Genomic DNA, 24,685 nt, shown 5'->3' with positions numbered 1-24,685 from the left:
TTTTCCAGATGGAAATGATGCCTTCCTATTCTGGTGCAAAAGGGTACTCTTCCCTTGTGTTGACTTCCTTAACCCCTTCATGATGAAAGTAAAACAAATCTTAATGTCTGAACACAGTTTTGCAGCTTTGACATGTCTGTCTTGGTAAAACTATAATCAACTATTAGTGCATCTAGGTGAATTATACCTTTTTTTCCCCATACAAAATTAGGCTTTAAATTTGGTGATTATTTGTTGTTTGAACCTGTATTAGGGCTCAGCAACAAAAGTGAGTGTTTTTTGTTTTTTCTCTCACCTAAACACAGACGCAAAATAAAATAAAAAATACACTGATCATGACTATAAGCTCAACCCTAAACTTGTTATTTTATCTTTGATTTTACTACTTAACGCTAGCAAAATAAAAAAATCACAGACTGATCACTGTGACAGCCAATCATAGGCTATCACAGTGATCAGGTACCAGTCCTCCCGATTGTTAGTTCAAAACCCAGAGACATCAGTGAAAGCTCAGTCCCTGTGCTGGGAGTGCGCTCTCAGCACAAAACACAGTAGCACATACATGCACCCCCACAGATACCGATCCATTTCCGGAGAGATGTATGCGTACACTCAGTGGGAAGGGGTTAATTGTCCAGGGACAATACATCTGAAGAATTAACCCCTGAAGTGGTTTAACATGGCTAAAGAAGGCCTTCGGGACAAGGTTTCACTAGACGGGTACAATGGCGCCCCTGACCTGAAAAGCACTCTGCCTCTGACTGAACACATTACACCTTAGGGCACCTTATGCTGCCTTCATGGACAAAAGACATTACATATCACCCCACTTATACTCAGCAGGGTCCAGGTGCAGCTTATGTGGCAAAGCTGAGATCAGCTGACCTAGAAAGAGCAAAGTCAACCTCTTTTGGCACGGCGATAACTGAAAAAAAACGTACTAGTAGGGATGCACCGAATGGGTTTTTGGTGCCGAAACGGATACCGAAAATGAAAAATATACTAGGCCGAAAAACCGAAACCGATACCAAAACAGCACCGATACCGAAAGTGACTGTTTTTAAAAAATATTTTTATACAGGAGATGATCAGAGACTGGGGACATGGTACAGGAAATTGTCAGAGACTGGGGACATGGTACAGGAGATTGTTAGTGATTGCAAACACATTACAGGAGATGGTCAGAGACTGGGGACATGGTACAGGAGATGGTCAGAGAATGGGGACACGGTACAGGAGATGGTCAGAGAATGGGGACACGGTACAGGAGATGGTCAGAGAATGGGGACACCGTACAGGAGATGGTCAGAGACTGCGGACACCGTACAGGAGATGGTCAGAGACTGCGGACACCGTACAGGAGATGGTCAGAGACTGCGACATGGTACAGGAGATGGTCAGAGACTGGGGACATGGTACAGGAGATTGTCAGTGATTGCAAACACATTACAGGAGATGGTCAGAGACTGGGGACATGGTACAGGAGATGGTCAGAGACTGTGGACACCGTACAGGAGATGGTCAGACACTGCGACACGGTACAGGAGATGGTCAGAGACTGCGGACATGGTACAGGTGATGGTCAGAGACTGGGGACATGGTACAGGAGATGGTCAGAGACTGGGGACATGGTACAGGAGATCAATGCAATCTCACCAGTGCCCATCAAATGCAGCTTCACAAGTGGCTGTCAGATGCAGCCTACCAGTCAGTTGTAGCAGCCCGTCTGTGCCCATCATGCAGCCTCACCAGTGCCTGTGTCCATATGTAGCAGCCCGCCAGTGCCCATGCCATGCAGCCTCACCAATGCCCGTGCCCATCAGATGCAGAAGCCTGCCAGTGCCCATCAGATGCAGAAGCCTGCCAGTGCCCATGTTATGCAGCCTGGATCTGCATTGCCGTGCAGCCAGTTTCATCCCGGTAAGGCCCTCAGGAGTCTCTCCTCCCTCCTCCTCCTCTCACTCCTGTCCTATACAGCCTCCCCAGTGCTTGGTAATGAATGTCACGCTCACACGCTATGTCAGAGCTGGATCTGAATCGCTGTGCAGCCGATGTCCCACCTCCTATGACACACGGCACAATGATTCCTAGCATTGGATCAGAGTGCCGTCTATCACAAGAGGCGGTCTAGGAGGTGGGACATAGTTACATCGGCTGCACGGCGATTCAGATCCAGCTCTGACACACAGCGTGTCATTCATTACCAAGCACTGGGGAGGCTGTGTAGGACAGGAGTGAGAGGAGGAGGAGGGAGGGAGGGGAGACTGATAGGCGCGCCGGGATGAAACATGTGTGGCACCCGGCGGGATGGCCCACTCCTTTTTTCGGCAACATTTCTCTTTCGGCAAATTGCCGATATGTTTCAGCGGCCGAAATTTCGGTGCATCCCTACTTACTAGATATAGGGATAATAAAAGAGTGCTGCGCAAATGAATTGTCCGTTAAATAAATGAAGGTAAGAGATGAGATCACCAGTGGATAGTCAAACGCCTAGGGTAGGATCAGAGGTGACTAAAAATCCCTTCACCATATAAGGATGGCCCCTCACCTGCAATCTTCCACCTGAAACAGGTCACACAGCATATAAACCATAAACAGGGTAAGCTGAAACAGGCGATAGTGACTTCTCATTCAGTACTCCCACTCATCAGATGGCATAGGTGTAGTATATGTAAATAAAGCATAAACAATATAGTGCTCTCCGCATATACTTTATTGCTAAAAAAGGAATAAAACTGCTGCACTCACAGATCCAAGCACTCAGAACCGAGTGCCGGCTGGATAACGTGTGATCGTAAACAGGCTGACAGCCGCGGGTGACGTCATGCGCTCCTGGCCCCCGTACGCGTTACGTCCTGTGGGCGGGACTTCATCAGCGTGGGGCGGGATACGCAACGACGGCCCGTATTGTTGATAAATAGTGTCATGGTGACCAATGCCCCAATCACAGCACTGGTACACTTATCCAGAGGACGCGAGCCCGCACGTCACTCCAGCTACACCTACTGCTAGTGACTGATACAATTAAATAAAAGGATTAAACCGCTCAACCTCTCAAAGAATAAAGGGGCAGTGAGTAATAAAACAAATAGTTCTTCACATCCCAGATAAAGAACTCTCATATGGCTATGAAGGGATTAGAGCCTAAGAATATCTCTGGAAAGAAAAACCCCCCACACTAGAGAGGGAACCAGAGCTGGTTAATCATCCCTTACTTAAAAAGGGAAAAGTTAAGCAATTCGACTACTCAAAGTCGCTAAAAATCGCATACACAGATTAAAAAGGACAACTAATAAAAGATATGACAATCAAACTGCGGGTATCACCTGGATACGATCACACTTACATAACCCATTAAAAACATAAACACAATCAAAAATGCACAAATTAAATGTAATAAATCAAAAATCATCTATTAGAAATAAAGCAATTTAAATCAAAATCAACGTTCATACCTGCCGGAGATAAGACCTTGGTCTCATAGATCCAGAAGGATTCTCTACGGCTAAGTTGTCGGATATAGTGACCACCTCTCCAGTGGCGAGGGACCTTTTCAATCCCCCAGAATTTGAGACATTTAGGGTCTCTATTGTGGCAGAGGCGAAAGTGCCTGGACACACTGTGGGTTTTTACCCCCCGTTTGATGTTACTAATATGTTCGCCAACCCTAACATGTAAAGCCCTTGAGGTGCGGCCCACATACTGGAGTCCACAATCGCACTCCAGCATGTAGACCACCCCCACCGACGAACAAGTAATAAGACCTTCAATTTGGTATTTTCTATGCGTGCTGTTTGAAACAAACTCTTTACGTCTTTTAATATTCTTGCTGGCTTTCCTGCAAGTGGCACACTTACCACAAGCGTAAAAGCCAGACAGAAAGCCAAACAGCCTATTAGTTCCTATTTTAGGTGGATCGATAACTCCCGGAGCTAGTCGGTCACGTAAGGAGGGGGCTTTACGATATATATAAACCGTGAGCGCTCCGGAAGTACAGACCCCAGGGTGCGATCACCTTTAAGGATAGGCCAGGGTTTAGCTATAATTTGTTCGAGTTTTTTATACTGGATATTTTAGTCCAGTATAATACGGTAGCTAGTGGTAGCATCTTCACTTAGGGGGGGTTTTATCCTATCTGCCACGATAGAATTCCTGTCAGTAGAAAGTACTTTAGAGATTTCAGAGTCAACCATGGTCTGTGTGTAACCTTTTTCTTTAAACCTAGTTGCCAAGATGTGAGATTGTGTTAGGAAGTCATCATCAGAGGTGCAATTGCGACGTAGGCGGATGAATTGGCCTCGTGGAATGTTACAGAGCCACGATTTATGGTGACAACTAGTCAGTGGAATGTACGCATTCCTGTCCGTAGCTTTAAAATGATTCCTAGTTTGGAAACCTCCCTCTCCTTTGAATATTTCCAGGTCTAAAAATGTAATCTGTTGTTGGTCTACGGTCCATGTCAGCTCAATGTTTTTATTATTTTCATTCAGCTTATCCATGAAAATATGCAAACTAGCTAGGTCACCTTCCCATATCATGATTACATCATCGATGTACCTTCTATAGCACAGTAATTCCGGTGGGGGATCATAAAAAATGGTATCTTCCTCCCAGTGGGCCATAAAAAGGTTAGCCACACTGGGAGCAAACCTAGCCCCCATGGCAACTCCTCGTGCCTGCAGGAAGTAGTCACCATTAAACCAAAAATAATTACTCAGTAAACAAAATTCCAAACCTTCCAATAAAAAGGAAATATGGTCATTTGAGAGCTCAGTGGTGGTCAGAGCCCACCTCACAGAATCCAAGGCCTGTTTGTGATCAATTATTGTATATAAAGACCCGACATCTGCAGTAATCAAAAAGCAAGACGGAGTACACGGGAGAGTGGACAGGATTTGCAAAATCTGTTTAGTATCACGCAAAAAAGCTTTAGTTTGGGTGACAAGCGGCTGGAGGAAGAAATCAAGGTACTGGCCTAGCCTTGAAGTGACGGAATCGATTCCGTTCACGATCGGGCGACCAGGTGGATGTTCGGCATTTTTATGCAATTTGGGCAGAATATATATAATGGGAGTCCGACAGTAAAACGGATCTAAATAAGCCGCCTCCTTAGAATTCAAAATGCCCTTGCTTTTACCTTTTTCTACTAGTGAATGTAAATTATTCTTAAAAGTTAGCATAGGGTCTCCCCGTAAAGGTAAGTATGTGTTCCTGTCATTCAATAATTTCTCCATCTCAGCCTGATAATAAGCTTTACTAAGCACCACTAATCCACCCCCTTTGTCCGCTGGCCGAATCACAATATCCTTCCTTTGCTCAAGGGAGGATATACATCTTTTAAATGGCCTTCTTGATCTTAAGTTTGTCAAGATCTTGACAGACCATGTTTTTAAACACCTCCAAATGTTTATTATCACCACTGAGAGGATTAAAAACGGATCGATTCCGAAGATTGGAATGTCTGGAGACAGTATCAACCTGAGGAATAGTCCGTTGAACTGGATTGGAAAGAAAATATTTCTTGATATTCAAATTGCGAATATATTTTTGTATGCTGATATATGCTTGAAATTTGTTTAGATTACGAATCGGGGCAAACTTCAAACCACGATCTAACACTAATGTCTCATCAGTAGTAAGAGGGGTACCACTTAAATTGAAGATGCCAGTGCCTAATGGGGTCTTGGCCTTTTGGAATCGTGGTAAGTGTGCCACTTGCAGGAAAGCCAGCAAGAATATTAAAAGACGTAAAGAGTTTGTTTCAAACAGCACGCATAGAAAATACCAAATTGAAGGTCTTATTACTTGTTCGTCGGTGGGGGTGGTCTACATGCTGGAGTGCGATTGTGGACTCCAGTATGTGGGCCGCACCTCAAGGGCTTTACATGTTAGGGTTGGCGAACATATTAGTAACATCAAACGGGGGGGTAAAAACCCACAGTGTGTCCAGGCACTTTCGCCTCTGCCACAATAGAGACCCTAAATGTCTCAAATTCTGGGGGATTGAAAAGGTCCCTCGCCACTGGAGAGGTGGTCACTATATCCGACAACTTAGCCGTAGAGAATCCTTCTGGATCTATGAGACCAAGGTCTTATCTCCGGCAGGTATGAACGTTGATTTTGATTTAAATTGCTTTATTTCTAATAGATGACTTTTGATTTATTACATTTAATTTGTGCATTTTTGATTGTGTTTATGTTTTTAATGGGTTATGTAAGTGTGATCGTATCCAGGTGATACCCACGGTTTGATTGTCATATCTTTTATTAGTTGTCCTTTTTAATCTGTGTATGCGATTTTTAGCGACTTTGAGTAGTCGAATTGCTTAACTTTTCCCTTTAAGTAAGGGATGATTAACCAGCTCTGGTTCCCTCTCTAGTGTGGGGGTTTTTTCTTTCCAGAGATATTCTTAGGCTCTAATCCCTTCATAGCCATATGAGAGTTCTTTATCTGGGATGTGAAGAACTATTTGTTTTATTACTCACTGCCCCTTTATTCTTTGAGAGGTTGAGCGGTTTAATCCTTTTATTTAATTGTATCAGTCACTAGCAGTAGGTGTAGCTGGAGTGACGTGCGGGCTCACGTCCTCTGGATAAGTGTACCAGCGCTGTGATTGGGGCATTGGTCACCATGACACTATTTATCAACAATGCGGGCCGTCGTTGCGTATCCCGCCCCACGCTGATGAAGTCCCGCCCACAGGACGTAACGCGTACGGGGGCCAGGAGCGCATGACGTCACCCGCGGCTGTCAGCCTGTTTACGATCATACGTTATCCAGCCGCCACTCGGTTCTGAGTGCTTGGATCTGTGAGTGCAGCAGTTTTATTCCTTTTTTAGCAATAAAGTATATGCGGAGAGCACTATATTGTTTATGCTTTATTTACATATACTACACCTATGCCATCTGATGAGAGTGGGAGTACTGAATGAGAAGTCACTATCGCCTGTTTCAGCTTACCCTGTTTATGGTTTATATGCTGTGTGACCTGTTTCAGGTGGAAGATTGCAGGTGAGGGGCCATCCTTATATGGTGAAGGGATTTTTAGTCACCTCTGATCCTACCCTAGGCGTTTGACTATCCACTGGTGATCTCATCTCTTACCTTCATTTATTTAACGGACAATTCATTTGCGCAGCACTCTTTTATTATCCCTATGTCATTTGAGGTTTTTTGTTGAATTTGCCTTTGTGCTTGCTTGCATTTATTGTATATTGTCTATGTGTCAGTCAGCGCTGAGTTGATTTGTATATTACTACTTACTAGATAGAAAGAAAAAAAATAAAAATTTCTTCTCCTTTTAGCAGAGAGAAGACGTCTGTTCTCCTAGGGCACCAGCAAAAAACTTTTTGCCAGTACCTAACCTCCTGAAGGCATGGACATAACCCAGTATATTTGACTACTCATCCTGTGTAATTGTAGGCTTTACAAAGAAGTCTATGCTAAAAATGTTTAGTTGCCCAACACAAAAGGAAGAGAATAAATCTATATAAAGCCACAACATTTTTACTTACATGACAACATCTGGATGATAGCAGTGAACACAAATCGCTCTCCTTGTTTCAGCCGGAACAGTTGAAGACCAAAGCTCAGAAGTCCTATACAGCAAAGTATGGTTGAAAGGATCATTGTAGCTTGAATAGCCTGAATGGCCTGAAAATCTGAAACAAAATGTATACTTGAATTACCGTAGCTCTCTTAAAGCTAGCAGACTTCTAACTTAATAAGACAAAATAAACCGCTTAACAGATCACGTTTATTAGTTTTTTGTTTTTTTCCTTAAATCCCAAAAACTATGAACATAGCACCTCACCAAAAATGAAATTTTTGTTGGAGAGGGTGGCTAAAAATTTGACTTGCATCTTACTGAAGCCGTCTGGGAAAATCAGTGAGCCAATCACACAAGCAGGAAATGGCATACCTGGGGGATGTTCTGTTCACCATCTGTGTACAGAACGCCTCCAGTTAGCCATATTGCATTTTACAGAAAACTATAGCTCTGCAGATTGAAAAGAAAAGGTCATTATTAAGAACATTCAATTACAACATGACAATTGTATATGCTATAGTTTTTTTATTTGCCATTTTTTTCCCCATGAAAGTGGAGTTACCCTTTAACCACCTCAATACTGGGCACTTTCACCCCATTCCTGCCCAGGCAAATTTTCAGCGCTGATGCGCTTTGAAAGATAATTACTCAGTCATGCAAGACTGTACCCATATGAATTTTTTTTTTTTCACATAAATAGAGCTCTCTTTTGGTGGTATTTAATCAGCACTGGGTTTTACATTTTTTGTGCTACAAATGAGAAAAGTAGCTAAAATTTTGAAAAAATGCGTTTAAGGCCTGTACACACGATCTGAAAAATCGGAAGTAAAAACGATCTGCCGATTTTCGGATCATTAGTATGGTGCCTTAGACAGCCGATTCCGATTTTTCATCCGACAAAAGCTGGATGTGCAGACTATAAAATGTTATAGTTCTCAGAAAAGAAAGAATACATACAAAACTATTCAACATATGACGTCACTTCTGAAGTTGTATTCTGTCGTAGGAGAATTTTTGTATGGTGAGTAACCTTTACTTTTGAGATGAGACTAGCATGCAATAAAAAACAGACGGACGATCATCCGAAAATATCATTAGTTTCGGGCATAAAATTTTGCAAATAAGTAATTTTTCCTCATAAAATTTTTAGCAAAATTTATACTGCTACATTTCTTTGGTAAAAATAACCCAAATCAGTGTAGATTTGGTCTGTGTGAAAGTAATGGTGGTAATTATTGAAAATTGATCACACCTGATGTACTGATGGCCTATCTAATTTCTTGAGGCCCTAACATGCCGTACAAATATCCCCCAAATGACCCTTTTTGGAAAACAGACCATCCAAGGTATTTAGTAAGAGGCATGGCGAGTTTTTTGAAGTTGTAATTTTTTCCCACAATCCTATTTTTTTTTTTTTCACAAAAAATGTCATCAAGTTCTTTCTCACACACGGCATAGGCATACTTGCAACTACACCCCAAAACACATAATGCTACTTCTCCTGAGTATAGCTTTACCACGTGTGACTTTCACAGCCTGGCTACAGAGAGGAGCAACATCCAAGGAGTACTTCAGGCAATATCCACTTTAACAAGTAGCCGACCAGCCACCATCGTCATACTGTGGCAGGTCAGCTCTCCTGGGCAAATCATATAGGCATGCGCGAGTAGCATCTGGCGGCGATCGGATTCTCTTCAGAACCGACCTTTGGAGCCCAAAAACTGCCCAGACTAGTGCTGGTAAGTTTGTGTGGGACTTGGTATCACCCTTATTCAGAAAGGAGTACAACTTGTACGTGGACAATTATTACACAAGCGTGCCAATTTTTGGATTGTGGAATTGGTGCATGTGGCACCCTGCAATCTAAATTGCTGGGGCTTACCCCAGCGGCTTGTAGAGTCCCGTCTTAGACTGGGGGAGAAAGCCTGCTTGAGATGTAATAATTTGCTCGCAGTGAAGTGGAGGGATTCACTGAGTGTTTTTGTTCTGTCCTCCCTTCATGCAGATACAACAGTCCAAATTCCAACAGCGACTGGAGTTGTGGCGAAACCCCTGTGTCCACGAATACAACCTTAATATGGGAGGGGTGGACCTCAACAACCAGTTGATGGTGCCGTACTTAACTGCCCGCAGAGCCAGATGCTGGTACAAAAAAAAAAAAAAAAAAAAAGTGTCTGTATACCCATTTCAATTGGCTCTGCTAAACGCTTATGTGCTATACAAGGCACCAGGACAAACTGGATCCTTCCTTAAATTCCAGGAAGAGGTCATCACAGCCCTTCTGTTTCCAGGCGGTGCTGTGTCCCAACTTTCCAATGTAAATGCAGTGAGCCGGCTGCATGAGAGGCATTTTCCGTATGTCCTCCGTGGTACCCCTACCCAACGAACCCCCCAAAGATGATGTCGTGTCTGTAGGAAACGTGGACAGGTGTAACACCCGCTTTTATTGTCCCTTCTGTCCTGACCAACCTGGTCTCTGCATCGGTGAATATTTTCAACACTACCACCAGAGGCGTCGGGAGGGGGTGGCTAGGCGTGGCTGAAGCCCAGAATGTGACCCCAAAAAGCCCAGAGTCTCGGCCATTTATTTTAAAATTATTAGCCCCGAGTCCCCCATGAAAGTGCGGCACCGCACTGCGCATGAGCAGCGGCCGGGAGTCAGGGACGTGTGACCTTCATAAAGCGCCGGCCGGCGGGAGACAAAGCGCGCGCTAACATCGTCCAGACTCAAGGAGGAGGTCGCATCCCACAGACGGAGAGTGACCAGCCGCCGCGCTCGCTGCCCGGACTCGGCCAGGCTGAGCCAGCGTGCGACCACTGCAGGCCAGGGCAGGCCAAACAAGGTGACACTGACCTGGCCTGACTGCTGAGCCTGACAGACTGAGCTGAGGAGCGGAGGTGAGGCGAGGGCCTTGACCGCGAGTCGAGGCAGTGGCACTGGTGGTTAGTCTGCACTGCCCAGGCCTATGCCCCGCGTCGTGGCCACGCACTTGACTTCAAGAATCAGAATAGTGAACTGAATGCGGGAGTTGCACTGACTGCGGCCTTGTCGGGTGGAAAAGACGCGCACTTGAGTATTTGATCAGTACAGTAGGCGGCTGCCGCGGCAGGCTCCCGGCCTGGCCGGGCAGGCCCTGTCCGGACTAGTCTCTCAACTTCAAGTCATCATCAAATCAATTCATACCTGCTGCCAGTGGTGGACCGTGTGGTCAATCAACTCATCATGCTTCATGAGATGGGGGGCGCAGTAGCGCACTACAACTTACTATATGCAATTGCATGCATGGAGAAAATGCTTATGTCTGATCACATTGATGTTAAAATAAAATCCTATAGTCTAATTTAAATCACATTCACAGACTGTTTATTAATATCATTTTGTAAAAAGTCTTTATAGTCTGAAATAAATTAGAACATTACCTACTGGCTACCTAGATTACCCTTACTTTACCCATTTAATATAATATATACTTCAATAATTAGCATGGGGAAAATGCTGGCCTGATGTCTGATCACATTGATTTTAAATAGAATCCTACAGTATAATTTAAATCACAGACTGTGTTTATTATAATAATTTTGTAAAATAGAATGTTGGTTTAAGACAGTCTGAAATAAATTAGAACATTACCAATACCTACCTAGATAGATTAGTCATAATACGGTACCCTTGCCTTACCCAATAGATATAAAATATACTTCAATATATAATTCCACAAAGGAAATGGGGACAACTTGGCAAGCGACATTTTGTATGTATTAATCATAATTTACTCTTGTAAAATGCTGACATCCAGAAAATAGATTTTTATACTGTATATTGCTTTTATCTTTTTCTAATAGTATTTTATGTGCAACATACCATCAACAAAGTATTTTTTTGGAATGGCACTGAAACGCATGTCAACAATGCATACAAATATGCAACAAAACAGGTAAAATCCCTCTCCTTCTCTTCCCTTTCTCCTCTCTTCCCTTTCTTTCTTCGCCTTTTCCCCCCCTGTGACCTGTCGGATCATGTATGGTGCAGGTGGTGCATAATAATTTGAGTCGAGCAAGCATGGTGGTGGGAGTGCCAGTGGGACCCCATTTACTTTGTAAATGCCCAATTGCGGTTTCATGTAGTTTAGAGCAAGCACCATTAGCACTACTTACTGCTAGCCTAGCGCATTCACTTTTACATCTATACTATTAATATTTTGAGGCCAATACAGCCCTGCCCTGCTGCCCGTTAGGTTTTAACATAATTCATGTTACAGTCAGATAATAAATTGCTGATGCTATCAATACCTTGCCAGTGCCAGTTACTCATTTAGGCTATAATAAAATGTATTTGTCATCTAGGAGAAATAAAAACCCCCCAACCCTGTGTGTGGTTTGTATATTGCATAATGTTTTTGGCCAAACAATGCAGCTGTTGACAGCTTTCTGCTTTCCCTTCATTAGAAGTTGGTCAGGCTGACTTGATGGGCACTGGTAAGGCTGAGCCTGAATGGAAGAGACACCAAAGAGGCAAAACCCCCTTACGACAACAGGTAAGTAGACAATAAATTCTAAATAAAAAATAGATTTTCCAAAAAAATGACACTTCAATTTTCAATAGTCTTGCCATAGAGATTTAAAGTTTTTCAATAAAAAGTAATCTGGAGCATGGAGACCGTCTGTCAGAAGGGTTTATTAATTTAAAAATCTGTCATGTGAGGTCACGGTGTTGACACTACCAGTAGAAAAGTTTCTAACAATCCCTAAGTTTCAACTGACACCTAATTTATTTAAACTGGCTCACTGTAGGACAGTGATTTTTACCCTTGGCCCCCCAGATGTTTTGGAACGACATTTCCCACGATGCTTGGATACACTGCAGAATATGCGCATGATGGGAAATGTAGTTCCCAAACATCTGGGGTGCCAAGATTCTGCATCACTAGTGCTCTAGTGGGTGTATACTTTTTATAAACAAGAAGAAACTAATCTCACTAACAATACACATATTAAGTTAAAAAAAAGACGATTTAAACATTTAAAAAAAAAAAAAAAAATTATATACCTACCAAGTTCAGGAAAGCAAACTCTAAATTCGAAATAATTTCTTCATAGTATATGGATATCAGAAATTTTTTCAGCAAAAAGGGTCAAACGCAGCAGGAGTCTCAGGAAGAAGCCGTGAGCACGGATCAAATTTCAGAATATGATGACAGTATTTTACTTGCAGAGGAAGGCACTTCTAGTACCACAACAGATACAGAAGTGGGTGATGGATCCACTGATATGACCGCAGTTTGTGATATTACTGATCTAGGAGATGTGGATAGTGGTTCTCTGCAGCCTAAACTAAAGCAATATCCCTATGAAATGTTTGGTTCACAAAAGCGATCATTCCAATTTCACGGGTTTGAAAAATATAATTGGCTAGAATAGTCATATAAAAAAAAAATACGGCATTTTGTTTTGCTTGTCGAAATTTTGCCCCAAAAGGCAAGAGGCACAATCTGGAAGCATTAACCACACAAGGTTTTAAAAATTGGAAACGTACTTTAGATTCCTTTAAGGAGCATGAAAGAAGTGCTCTTCACAAGTCTAGCATGTTGGCATGGGCAGCTTGTAAAGATGCTAAACTGCGTGGAAATGTTGTAGAACAAATAGAAAAAGCTACTGAACTCCAAATTCGAGAAAGACGAGAGTATCTAAAACAAGTAGTTGCAACCACAGTGCTTCTTGACAAGCAGGGCATATCATTTCGAGGTCATTGAGAAGGAGAAGGAAGCCTAAAGGCAATTTTAAAGAGTGCTTAAATTATTTACGTAAATTTGATCCTTTCCTTCAAAAGTACAAGCCTCCAGACATTGCTACGTACACTTCACCTTCATCACAAAATGATCTCATACGGTGCTGTTCAGAAGAAATAACAAGTACAATTGTTAGCCAGTTAAAGAAATCTGGAATGTATGCCATAATGGTAGACGAAGCAAGGGATAAAAGAAAAGAGCAACTTGCTATCTGTGTACGCTACATTGAACCTGACACAAGTGCTGTAAAAGAACATTTCCTGGGATTTTGTGAACTGAAAGATTTAAGTGCAAATTCAATAACAGAATCTTTGGAAGATTGCCTCACAGTTAATGGTTTAGCCAATGTCCTCTGTGTTGCTCAAACGTACGATGGAGCTGCAGTTATGAGTGGCGTAATTGGTGGTGTACAAGCAAAGTTTCAGAAAAAACATCCTGAAGCTATTTATGTTCACTGTTATGCCCATGAACTAAACCTTGTACTCTGCTATACCTGTAAAGCAATCCCAGAGGCTTCAGATTTTTTTTAAACACTAGAAAACCTTTATACTTTTTTGTGTATCTTTTACACAGCACCAAAAGTTCATTGATGTTCAGGCACAACTTGGACTAAAAGAAACAGAACTAGTACAGCTCTCAGACACGTTGGTCTTGCCAGATACATTCCATTACTGCCCTAATACGCAACTTTACAGCTGTTGTGCAGTGTCTTAAAGAGGAGAAATCTGCCATAGCCACTGGCTTGTTGATTAAATTGCATAGGTTATCAATGCGTTTGAATTGTTACTGGCTACTACAGAAGGTTTCCATAAGTTGCTTCAGAAGGAAAACCTAGATTTGTCTACTGCATTAGAGTATAAAAAAGATGTTTGTACTTCATTAACCACTTGACGACCGCCTCACGCCGATTTACGTCGGCAAGGTGGCACGGACAGGCAAAATCACGTACATGTACGTGATTTGCCTTCCGCGGGTGGGGGGTCCGATCGGACCCACCCCTGGTGCCCGAGGCTGTCGTCTTTTCTCCCACGGCGATCGGAGATGAGGGGGAGGCCATCCGTTCGTGGCCCCCCCCTCGCGATCGCCGCCGGCCAATGAGAACATTCCTTTGCTGCTGTATGCTAAACAGCAGCAAAGGAAATGATGTCATCTCTCCTCGGCTCGGTAATTTCCGTTCCGGCCCGAGGAGAGAAGACAAGTGAGTGAGTGCACAACACACACACACACAGTAGAACATGCCAGGCACACAAAACACCCCGATCCCCCCCCCGATCGCCCCCCCAATCACCCCCCCCCTGTCACAAACTGACACCAGCAGTTTTTTTTTTTTCTGATTACTGTATTGGTGTCAGTTTGTGACAGTTACAGTGTTGGGACAGTTACTGTTACCCCCCTTTAGGTCTAGGATACCCCCCTAATAAAGTTTTAACCCCTTGATCACCCCCTGTCACCAGTGTCACTAAGCGATCATTTTTCTGATCGCTGTATTAGTGTCGCTGGTGACGCTAGTTAGTGAGGTAAATATTTAGGTTCGCCATCAGCGTTTTATAGCGACAGGGACCCCCATATACTATCTAATAAATGTTTTAACCCCTTGATTGCCCCCTAGTTAACCCTTTCACCACTGATCACCGTATAACTGTTACGGGTGACGCTGGTTAGTTTGTTTATTTTTTATAGTGTCAGGGCACCCGCCGTTTATTACCGAATAAAGGTTTAGCCCCCCGGTCGCCCGGCGGTGATATGCGTCGCCCCAGGCAGCGTCAGATTAGCGCCAGTACCACTAACACCCACGCACGCAGCATACGCCTCCCTTAGTGGTATAGTATCTGAACGGATCAATATCTGATCTGATCAGATCTATACTAGCGTCCCCAGCAGTTTAGGGTTCCCAAAAACGCAGTGTTAGTGGGATCAGCCCAGATACCTGCTAGCACCTGCGTTTTGTCCCTCCGCCCGGCCCACCCAAGTGCAGTATCGATCGATCACTGTCACTTACAAAACACTAAACGCATAACTGCAGCGTTCGCAGAGTCAGGCCTGATCCCTGCGATCGCTAACAGTTTTTTTGGTAGCATTTTGGTGAGCTGGCAAGCACCAGCCCCAGGCTGCGCCAGATTAGCGCCAGTACCACTGACACCCACGCACGTACCATACACCTCCCTTAGTGGTATAGTATCTGAACGGATCAATATCTGGTCCGATCAGATCTATACTAGCGTCCCCAGCAGTTTAGGGTTCCCACAAACGCAGTGTTAGCGGGATCAGCCCAGATACCTGCTAGCACCTGCGTTGTGCCCCTCCGCCCGGCCCAGCCCAGCCCAGTCCACCCAAGTGCAGTATCGGTCGATCACTGTCACTTACAAGGCACTAAACGCATAACTGCAGCGTTCGCAGAGTCAGGCCTGATCCCTGCGATCGCTAACAGTTTTTTTGGTAGCATTTTGGTGAACTAGCAAGCACCGGCCCCAGGCAGCGTCAGGTTAGCGCCAGTACCGCTAACACCCACGCACGCAGCATACGCCTCCTTTAGTGGTATAGTATCTGAACGGATCAATATCTGATCCGATCAGATCTATACTAGCGTCCCCAGCAGTTTAGGGTTCCCAAAAACGCAGTGTTAGCGGGATCAGCCCAGATACCTGCTAGCACCTGCGTTTTGCCCCTCCGCCCGGCCCGGCCCAGCCCACCCAAGTGCAGTATCGATCGATCACTGTCACTTACAAAACACTAAACGCATAACTGCAGCGTTTGCAGAGTCAGGCCTGATCCCTGCGATCGCTAACAGTTTTTTTGGAAGCTTTTTATTGAACTGGCAAGCACCAGCGGCCTAGTACACTCCGGTCGTAGTCAAACCAGCGCTGCAGTAACACTTGGTGACGTGGCGAGTCCCATAAGTGCAGTTCAAGCTGGTGAGGTGGCAAGCACAAGTAGTGTCCCGCTGCCACCAAAAAGACAAACACAGGCCCGTCATGCCCATAGTGCCCTTCCTGCTGCATTCGCCAATCCTAATTGGGAACACACCGCTTCTGCAGCGCCCGTACTTCCCCCATTCACATCCCCAACCAAATGCAGTCGGCTGCATGAGAGGCATTTTTATGTCCTCCCGAGTACCCCTACCCAACGAACCCCCCCAAAAAAGATGTCGTGTCTGCAGCAAGCGCGGATATAGGCGTGACACCCTCTATTATTGTCCCTCCTGTCCTGACAATCCTGGTCTTTGCATTGGTGAATGTTTTGAACGCTACCATGCACTAGTTATTAGCGTAGGGTACAGCATTGCACAGACTAGGCACACTTTCACAGGGTCTCCCCAGATGCCATCGCATTTTGAGAGACCCGAACCTGGAACCGGTTACAGTTATAAAAGTTAGTTACAAAAAAAAAAAGTGTAAAAAAAAAAAAAATATATATATATATATATATATATATATATATATATATATATATATATATATATATATATATATATATATATATATATATATATATATATATATATATATATATATAAAATAAAAAAAATAGTTGTCGTTTTATTGTTCTCTCTCTCTATTCTCTCTCTCTATTGTTCTGCTCTTTTTTTACTGTATTCTATTCTGCAATGTTTTATTGTTATTATGTTTTATCATGTTTGTTTTTCAGGTATGTAATTATTTATACTTTACTGTTTACTGTGCTTTATTGTTAACCATTTTTTTGTCTTCAGGTACGCCATTCACGACTTTGAATGGTTATACCAGAATGATGCCTGCAGGTTTAGGTATCATCTTGGTATCATTCTTTTCAGCCAGCGGTCGGCTTTCATGTAAAAGCAATCCTAGTGGCTAATTAGCCTCTAGACTGCTTTTACAAGCCGTGGGAGGGAATGCCCCCCCCCCCACACCGTCTTCCGTGTTTTTCTCTGGCTCTCCTGTCTCAACAGGGAACCTGAGAATGCAGCCGGTGATTCAGCCAGCTGACCATAGAGCTGATCAGAGACCAGAGTGGCTCCAAACATCTCTATGGCCTAAGAAACCGGAAGCTACGATCATTTTATGACTTAGATTTCGCCGGATGTAAATAGCGCCATTGGGAAATTGGGGAAGCATTTTATCACACCGATCTTGGTGTCATCAGATGCTTTGAGGGCAGAGGAGAGATCTAGGGTCTAATAGACCCCAATTTTTTCAAAAAAAGAGTACCTGTCACTACCTATTGCTATCATAGGGGATATTTGCATTCCCCGAGATAACAATAAAAATGTTTAAAAAAAAAAAAAAAAAATGAAAGGAACAGTTTAAAAATAAGATAAAAAAGCAAAAAAATAATAAAGAAAAAAAAAAAAAAAAAGCACCCCTGTCGCCCCCTGCTCTCCGGCTAAGGCGAACGCAAACGGCGGTCTGTCGTCAAACGTAAACAGCAATTGCACCATGCATGTGAGGTATCGCCGCGAAGGTCAGATCGAGGGCAGTAATTTTTGCAGTAGACCTCCTCTGTACATCTAAAGTGGTAACCTGTAAAGGCTTTTAAAGGCTTTTAAAAATGCATTTATTTCGTTGCCACTGCACGTTTGTGCGCAATTTTAAAGCATGTCATGTTTGGTATCCATGTACTCGGCCTAAGATCATCTTTTTTATTTCATCAAACATTTGGGCAATATAGTGTGTTTTAGTGCATTAAAATTTAAAAAAGTGTGTTTTTTCCCCAAAAAATGCGTTTGAAAAATCGCTGCACAAATACTGTGTGAAAAAAAAAATGAAACACCCACCATTTTAATCTGTAGGGCATTTGCTTTAAAAAAATATATAATGTTTGGGGGTTCAAAGTAATTTTTTTGCAAAAAAAAATAACTTTTTCATGTAAACAATGAGTGTCAGAAAGGGCTTTGTCTTCAAGTGGTTAGAAGAGTTGGTGATGTGTGACATAAGCTTCTAAATGTTGTGCATAAAAATGCCAGGACAGTTCAAAACCCCCCCAAATGACCCCATTTTGGAAAGTAGACACCCCAAGCTATTTGCTGAGAGGCATGTCGAGTCCATGGAATATTTTATATTGCGACACAAGTTGCGGGAAAGAGACAAATTTTTTTTTTTTTTTTTTTTGCACAAAGTTGTCACTAAATGATATATTGCTCAAACATGCCATGGGAATATGTGAAATTACACCCCAAAATACATTCTGCTGCTTCTCCTGAGTACGGGGATACCACATGTGTGAGACTTTTTGGGAGCCTAGCCGCGTACGTGACCCCGAAAACCAAGCACCGCCTTCAGGCTTTCTAAGGGCGTGAATTTTTGATTTCACTCTTCACTGCCTATCACAGTTTCGGAGGCCATGGAAAGCCCAGGTGGCACAAAACCCCCCCAAATGACCCAATTTTGGAAAGTAGACACCCAAAGCTATTTGCTGAGAGGTATAGTGAGTATTTTGCAGACCTCACTTTTTGTCACAAAGTTTTGAAAATTGAAAAAAAAAAAAGTTTTTTCTTGTCTTTCTTCATTTTCAAAAACAAATGAGAGCTGCAAAATACTCCCCATGCCTCTCAGCAAATAGCTTGGGGTGTCTACTTTCCAAAATGGGGTCATTTGGGGGGGGGGGTTTGTGCCACCTGGGCATTCCATGGCCTCCGAAACTGTGATAGGCAGTGAAGAGTGAAATCAAAAATTTTCACCCTTGGAAATCCTGAAGGCGGTGCTTGGTTTTCAGGGCCCCGTACGCGGCTAGGCTCCCAAAAAGTCCCACACATGTGGTATCCCCATACTCAGGAGAAGCAGCTAAATGTATTTTGGGGTGCAATTCCACATATGCCCATGCCCTGTGTGAGCAATATATCATTTAGTGACAACTTTTTGTAAATATTTTTTTTTTTTTTTGTCATTATTCAATCACTTGGGACAAAAAAAATAAATATTCAATGGGTTCAACATGCCTCTCAGCAATTTCCTTGGGGTGTCTACTTTCCAAAATGGGGTCATTTGGGGGGGTTTGTACTGCCCTGCCATTTTAGCACCTCAAGAAATGACATAGGCAGTCATAAATTAAAGGCTGTGTAAATTACAGAAAATGTACCCTAGTTTGTAGACGCTATAACTTTTGCGCAAACCAATAAATATATGTTTATTGACATTTTTTTTACCAAAGACATGTGGCCGAATACATTTTGGCCTAAATGTATGACTAAAATTTAGTTTATTGGATTTTTTTTATAACAAAAAGTAGAAAATATCATTTTTTTTCAAAATTTTCGGTCTTTTTCCGTTTATAGCGCAAAAAATAAAAACTGCAGAGGTGATCAAATACCATCAAAAGAAAGCTCTATTTGTGGGAAGAAAAGGACGCAAATTTCGTTTAGGTACAGCATTGCATGACCGCGCAATTAGCAGTTAAAGCGACGCAGTGCCAAATTGGAAAAAGACCTCTGGTCCTTAGGCAGCATAATGGTCCGGGGCTCAAGTGGTTAAGATCTCTAAGAACCAATGCCAAATCAAGAGATATACTTCAAAAAGCTGTTTGTTTGACACTGACACTGAGGATCCACAAACATCCAGGCAAATTAAAAAAACAAAAATGATGGAAGACTGTGTACAAAGCCAGACCAACACCACGTGATCATTTGTCAAGTGAAGATGATCTTAGAACAAAAATCTTTTACCCTTGCTTGGACCGAATGCTCTCTGAACTTGACCATCTTTTCTCAAGCATTAAAGAAAATTTGGTCAAGGGCATTGAGGCATGCAACCCACTTTCTTCCTCTTTTCTGTCAGAAGACATAAAGGCACTTGCACAACATTACAAAATTGATCTGCAATATGAAGAAGTAGCTGCTAAAAACTTCTTTGAACGCAAAAAACAGGAAGGTGCGGTACTAACAGTACAGCACATTTGCAAACTTTTGGATCCTTTAATGTTTCCAACAGTTAAAAAATCATGGCGATTGCCCTAACAATTCCTGTGAGCAGCTGCTCTTGCGAAAGATCATTTAGTGCTTTGAGACGTCTTCATATATGGCTCAGAGGTACAATGGGGCAAGCAAGGCTTCATCATCATGCAGTTCTTTCCATTGAAAAGGGTGTTTTGGAATCTGTGTCTGATGAATGTGTAATTGATCATTTTGGTAACAAACAATCACGAAGGCATACCTTGGTCCTCTCAAGAGATTAACCATTACAAGCACTTCAGCTGCCTCAGTAAATTGAATTCGCACCTGAAACTAATATTCTAAACTATACCTATAGTAGGGTAGTTCAAGAATAACAGTTAATGGTGGTTGGCTTTTTGGGATGCTATGTACAGTATCTCACAAAATAAGTACCCAGACACCTCACATTGTTGTAAATATTTTATTATAGCTTTTCATGTGACAACACTGAAGAAATTTCACTTTGCTACAATCTAAAGTAAAAGTAGTGAGTGTACAGCTTGTATAACAGTGTAAATTTGTTGTCCCCTCAAAATAACTCAACACACAGGCAGCCATTAATGTCTAAACCGCCGACAACAAAATGAGTTTACCCCTAAGTGCAAAATGTCAACATTGGGTCCAAAGTCTTAATATTTTGTGTGGTCACCAATTTCTCGCTCTGCCTTAACCCTCTTGTGCATGGGAGTTCACTGGAGCTTCAAGGTTGCTACTGGAGTCCTCTTCCACTCCTCCATGACGACATCACGGAGCTGTTGAATGTTGGATACCTTCTGCTCCTCCACTTACAGTTTGAGGATGCCCCACCGATGCTTAATCTGGTTTAGGTCTGGAGATATGCTTGGCCGGTCTATCACCTTTAAACTCATAAGTCTATTTCCCAAAGACAACCCTTGGATATGACGCTGAGAACGTGCACTCAACTTCTTTGGTCAACCATTGGCGAGGCCTGATCTGAGTTTAACCTGTCCTGCTAAACTGCTGTATGTTCTTGGCAACCGTGCTTTGGCTCAGTTTCAGGTTATTGGCAATCTTGGAGCCAAGGCCATCTTTATAGAGATCCTCAGCTCTTTCCCATGAGGTGCCACCGTGGCAGAGCGATAACACCAAGTTTCACACCTGAGACCTTGTTGTAACACTAGCAACTAATGAATCACATGAAACTGGGAGGGAAAATGGCTAATTGGGCCCAATTTGGACATTTTCACTTGGTGGGGTATACTCTTGCCAGCGGTTTAGACATTAATGGCTGTGTGAGTTATTTTGAGGGGACAGCAAATTTCCACTGTTATACAAGCTGTACACTCACAAATTGTAGCAAAGTAACATTTCTTCAGTGTTGTCAGATGAAAAGATAGAATAAAAGATTTACAAAAATGTGAGGGGGTGAACTCACTTTTGTGAGATGCTATATGTACCCCTTTATTGCAAAATTATTTCCTACAGTAAGACAATGTCTGAACAAGTACAATTGTTAGTGAATTTAATCGAGAATGTATGCCATAGTAGCAGACAAAGCAAGTTCACAAAATCCCAGGAAATGTTCTAAGTGCAGATCCAATAATATAAAGAATCTTAAAAAAAGATTCTCTGGCCTGTCACTTGTGTACACAATCTTTTCTCTGTCTTACTCAGACATCAAAAATTAGTTACTGAAAATGGAATATTGTAATACTATAATACAGTTTAAAAACTATGGCACTTTACAGTACAGATTGTTTACTATATGGTTAAGGAGTTGTAATATTTATAGTTTTACTACAACAAATTGTTTGCACTTTTATTTAAAGTTTTAAACTGGTGACATAGGCATGAAGCACCCTGCACTTTTTTTTTTTTTAGTTTTTCAAGAAACTCCAAATTGTAGTGAACCAAAATACAAATGGCAAAGATCAAGCTATGGCTACTACTAGTACTACAGTCGATATGGAGAATTTCTCCATATTGGTTATTTTTACCTTCATTTAGCATTTTGATCTTTGCTATCGTTTGGAGTTTATTGAATAAACCACTGTTATGTGTTAAATGAGTGTTATAACAAGTGTCTTAAATATCGACTAAGAAACCCATGCCATGTTTAGGGTATTCTCTCCTTCCAGTATACCTCTATGAGTCTGACCCTAAAAGTGGGATAGTTCTATCTATACTATAGGCACCAAAATAACTTTAGCTTAATGAACCATTTTTAGTGTATTAATCATGCCCCTGCAATCCTGCATTCTGTCTCACTGCTCAATTCTCTGCCATTTAGCAGTTAAATCGCTGATTTTTTTTTATGTTTTTGTTTTTCAGCCTAGTCATAACCCTGCCTTGTGTGACTAACACAGCCTCCTTAAAATTTTGCTGTCAAGAGACATCTAATGTTTAGACTTCCTTTACTGTACATTGGGGTTGATTTTCTAAAACTAGAGAGTGCAAAATGTGGTGCATCTGTGCATAGTAACCAATCAGCTTCCAGGTGGTATTGTGAAAGCTGAACTTAACAAGCTGAAGTTAGAAGCGGATTGGCTGCCGTACACAGCTGCACCAGATTTTTCACGCTACCGTTTTGTGTTTAAAATGTATCTTCTCCTGCACTGTAATTTGCCTTTAGGAGCCACCTCCCGTATCGTATGTGCTTAAGGTTCAATTTACAGAGGAGATTAAAAACCTCTACAGTGAGCAAATTCTGATGGGAAAATGAAACCCTTTTTTTTCATGTGTCAGTCACATCCATTGGAGGTGTAACTAGGGCTGCCTGCATCCATTCAAAGGACAGAAACAAAAGTGTTTCAACGCCTAAATGGCAGAGAAACTAAAGGTGTATGGGTGGGGTGGTCTATACACAAATGGATTAAACTAATTTTGTTGCCTCTTAACTATAGTATCCCTTTTAGTAGTGAATGGATGTGTGTAAGCTGCTTTTTATGGATAGTTTTAGACTTCAAGATTTTAAACTGATGTTTATTTCACATCAGTCAGTACCTATTTGGTTGTTTATTTCAGTAAACTCCAAATTCTAGTGAACCAGAATCAAAAAGGCAAAGATCAAGCTAAAATTGCCAAGCTATGGCTACAAGGCACGTTTGATAATTTCTCCATATTAGCTATTTTTACCTGTATTTTGCTCTTTGCTATAGTTTGGCATTTATTGAATAAACCAGTTATGTGTTAAATGAGTGTTGTATAACACGTCACGTGTCTTAAATATTGCCTAAGACACCCATGCAGCATGGGTTCATTGAGGTAGACTGGAATGAGAGAATAACCTAAACATGGCCATGTTTAGGGTATTTTCTCCTCCCAGTCTACCTCTATGACCCTTGGGCCTGGTTCACACCTATGCATTTTTAGTGCTTTTTTGCATTTTGCAGATTTGCACTACAGTCCATTTAACATTGTTTCCTATGGAGCACATTCTGTAGTGCAAATATGCAAAAAGCACTAAAAATGCATAGGTGTGAATCAGGCCTAAAAGTGGGATAGTTCTACAATATTTAAAAATATACTATATTTATTTTATTTATTTCAGGTACTTGTATAGCGCCGTCAATTTACGCAGCGCTTTACATATACATTGTACATTCACATCAGTCCCTACCCTCAAGGAGCTTCATTCATACATATACTAGGGAAAATTTAGACAGGATCCAATTAACCTACCAGCATGTCTTTGGAGTGTGGGAGGAAACCGGAGTGCCCGGAGGAAACCGGAGTACCCGGAGGAAACCCACGCAGGCACAGGGAGAACATGCAAACTCCAGGCAGGTAGTGTCGTGGTTGGGATTCGAACCAGCGACCCTTCTTACTGCTAGGCGAGAGTGCTACCCACTACACCACCGTTCCACCCATAGGCACCAAAATAACTTTAGCTTAACCACTTCAATACAGGGCACTTAAACACCTTCCCGCCCAGACCAATTTTCAGCTTTCAGTACTCTCACACTTTGAATGACAATTACTCTGTCATGCTACACTGTATCCAAACAAAATTTTTATAATTTTTTTCTCACAATTAGAGCTTTCTTTTGGTTGTATTTAATCACCGATGGGTTTTTTCTTTTTTGCGATATAAGCGAAAAAAGAGCGAAAATTTAAAAAAAAAACAAAAAAACTTTTTTTTTAGCTTCCATTGTAAAATTTTGCAAAGAAGTCATTTTTCTTCATAAATTTGGGCCAAAATTTATACTGCTACATATCTTCAGTAAAAATAACCCAAATTAGTGGATATTATTTAGTCTGTGTGAAAGTTATAGAGTCTACAAGTTAGGGTGCAAATCACTGAAAATAGATCACATCTGATCACACCTGATGTACTGAAGGCCTATCTCATTTCTTGAGACACTAACAATCAAGGAAAGTACATATACCCCCCAAATGACCCCTTTTTGGAAAGTAGACACTCCAAGGTATTTAGTAAGAGGCATGGTGAGTTTTTTGAAGTTGTAATTTTTTTCCCACAATTCTTG

The 24,685-nt window shown here is 42.1% G+C and overlaps 1 protein-coding gene across 2 annotated transcripts in view; it reads right to left on the bottom strand.

The window, feature by feature from the left end:
- Positions 1-24,685, bottom strand: part of EMP2 (epithelial membrane protein 2) — a 220,480-nt gene that overhangs the window by 6,758 nt on the left and 189,037 nt on the right. For both annotated transcript variants that reach the window (XM_073591211.1, XM_073591212.1), the window contains one exon: positions 7,516-7,662. In XM_073591211.1, coding sequence (XP_073447312.1) covers positions 7,516-7,662 — 147 coding nt within the window. The remainder of the gene's footprint in view (positions 1-7,515; positions 7,663-24,685) is intronic.

This window comes from Aquarana catesbeiana, linkage group LG06 (assembly GCF_042186555.1).
Source record: "Aquarana catesbeiana isolate 2022-GZ linkage group LG06, ASM4218655v1, whole genome shotgun sequence".
Taxonomy (NCBI): Eukaryota; Metazoa; Chordata; class Amphibia; order Anura; family Ranidae; genus Aquarana; species Aquarana catesbeiana.
Note: the sequence above shows the minus strand (reverse complement) of the source record. Positions and strands in the feature narration are given on the sequence as shown.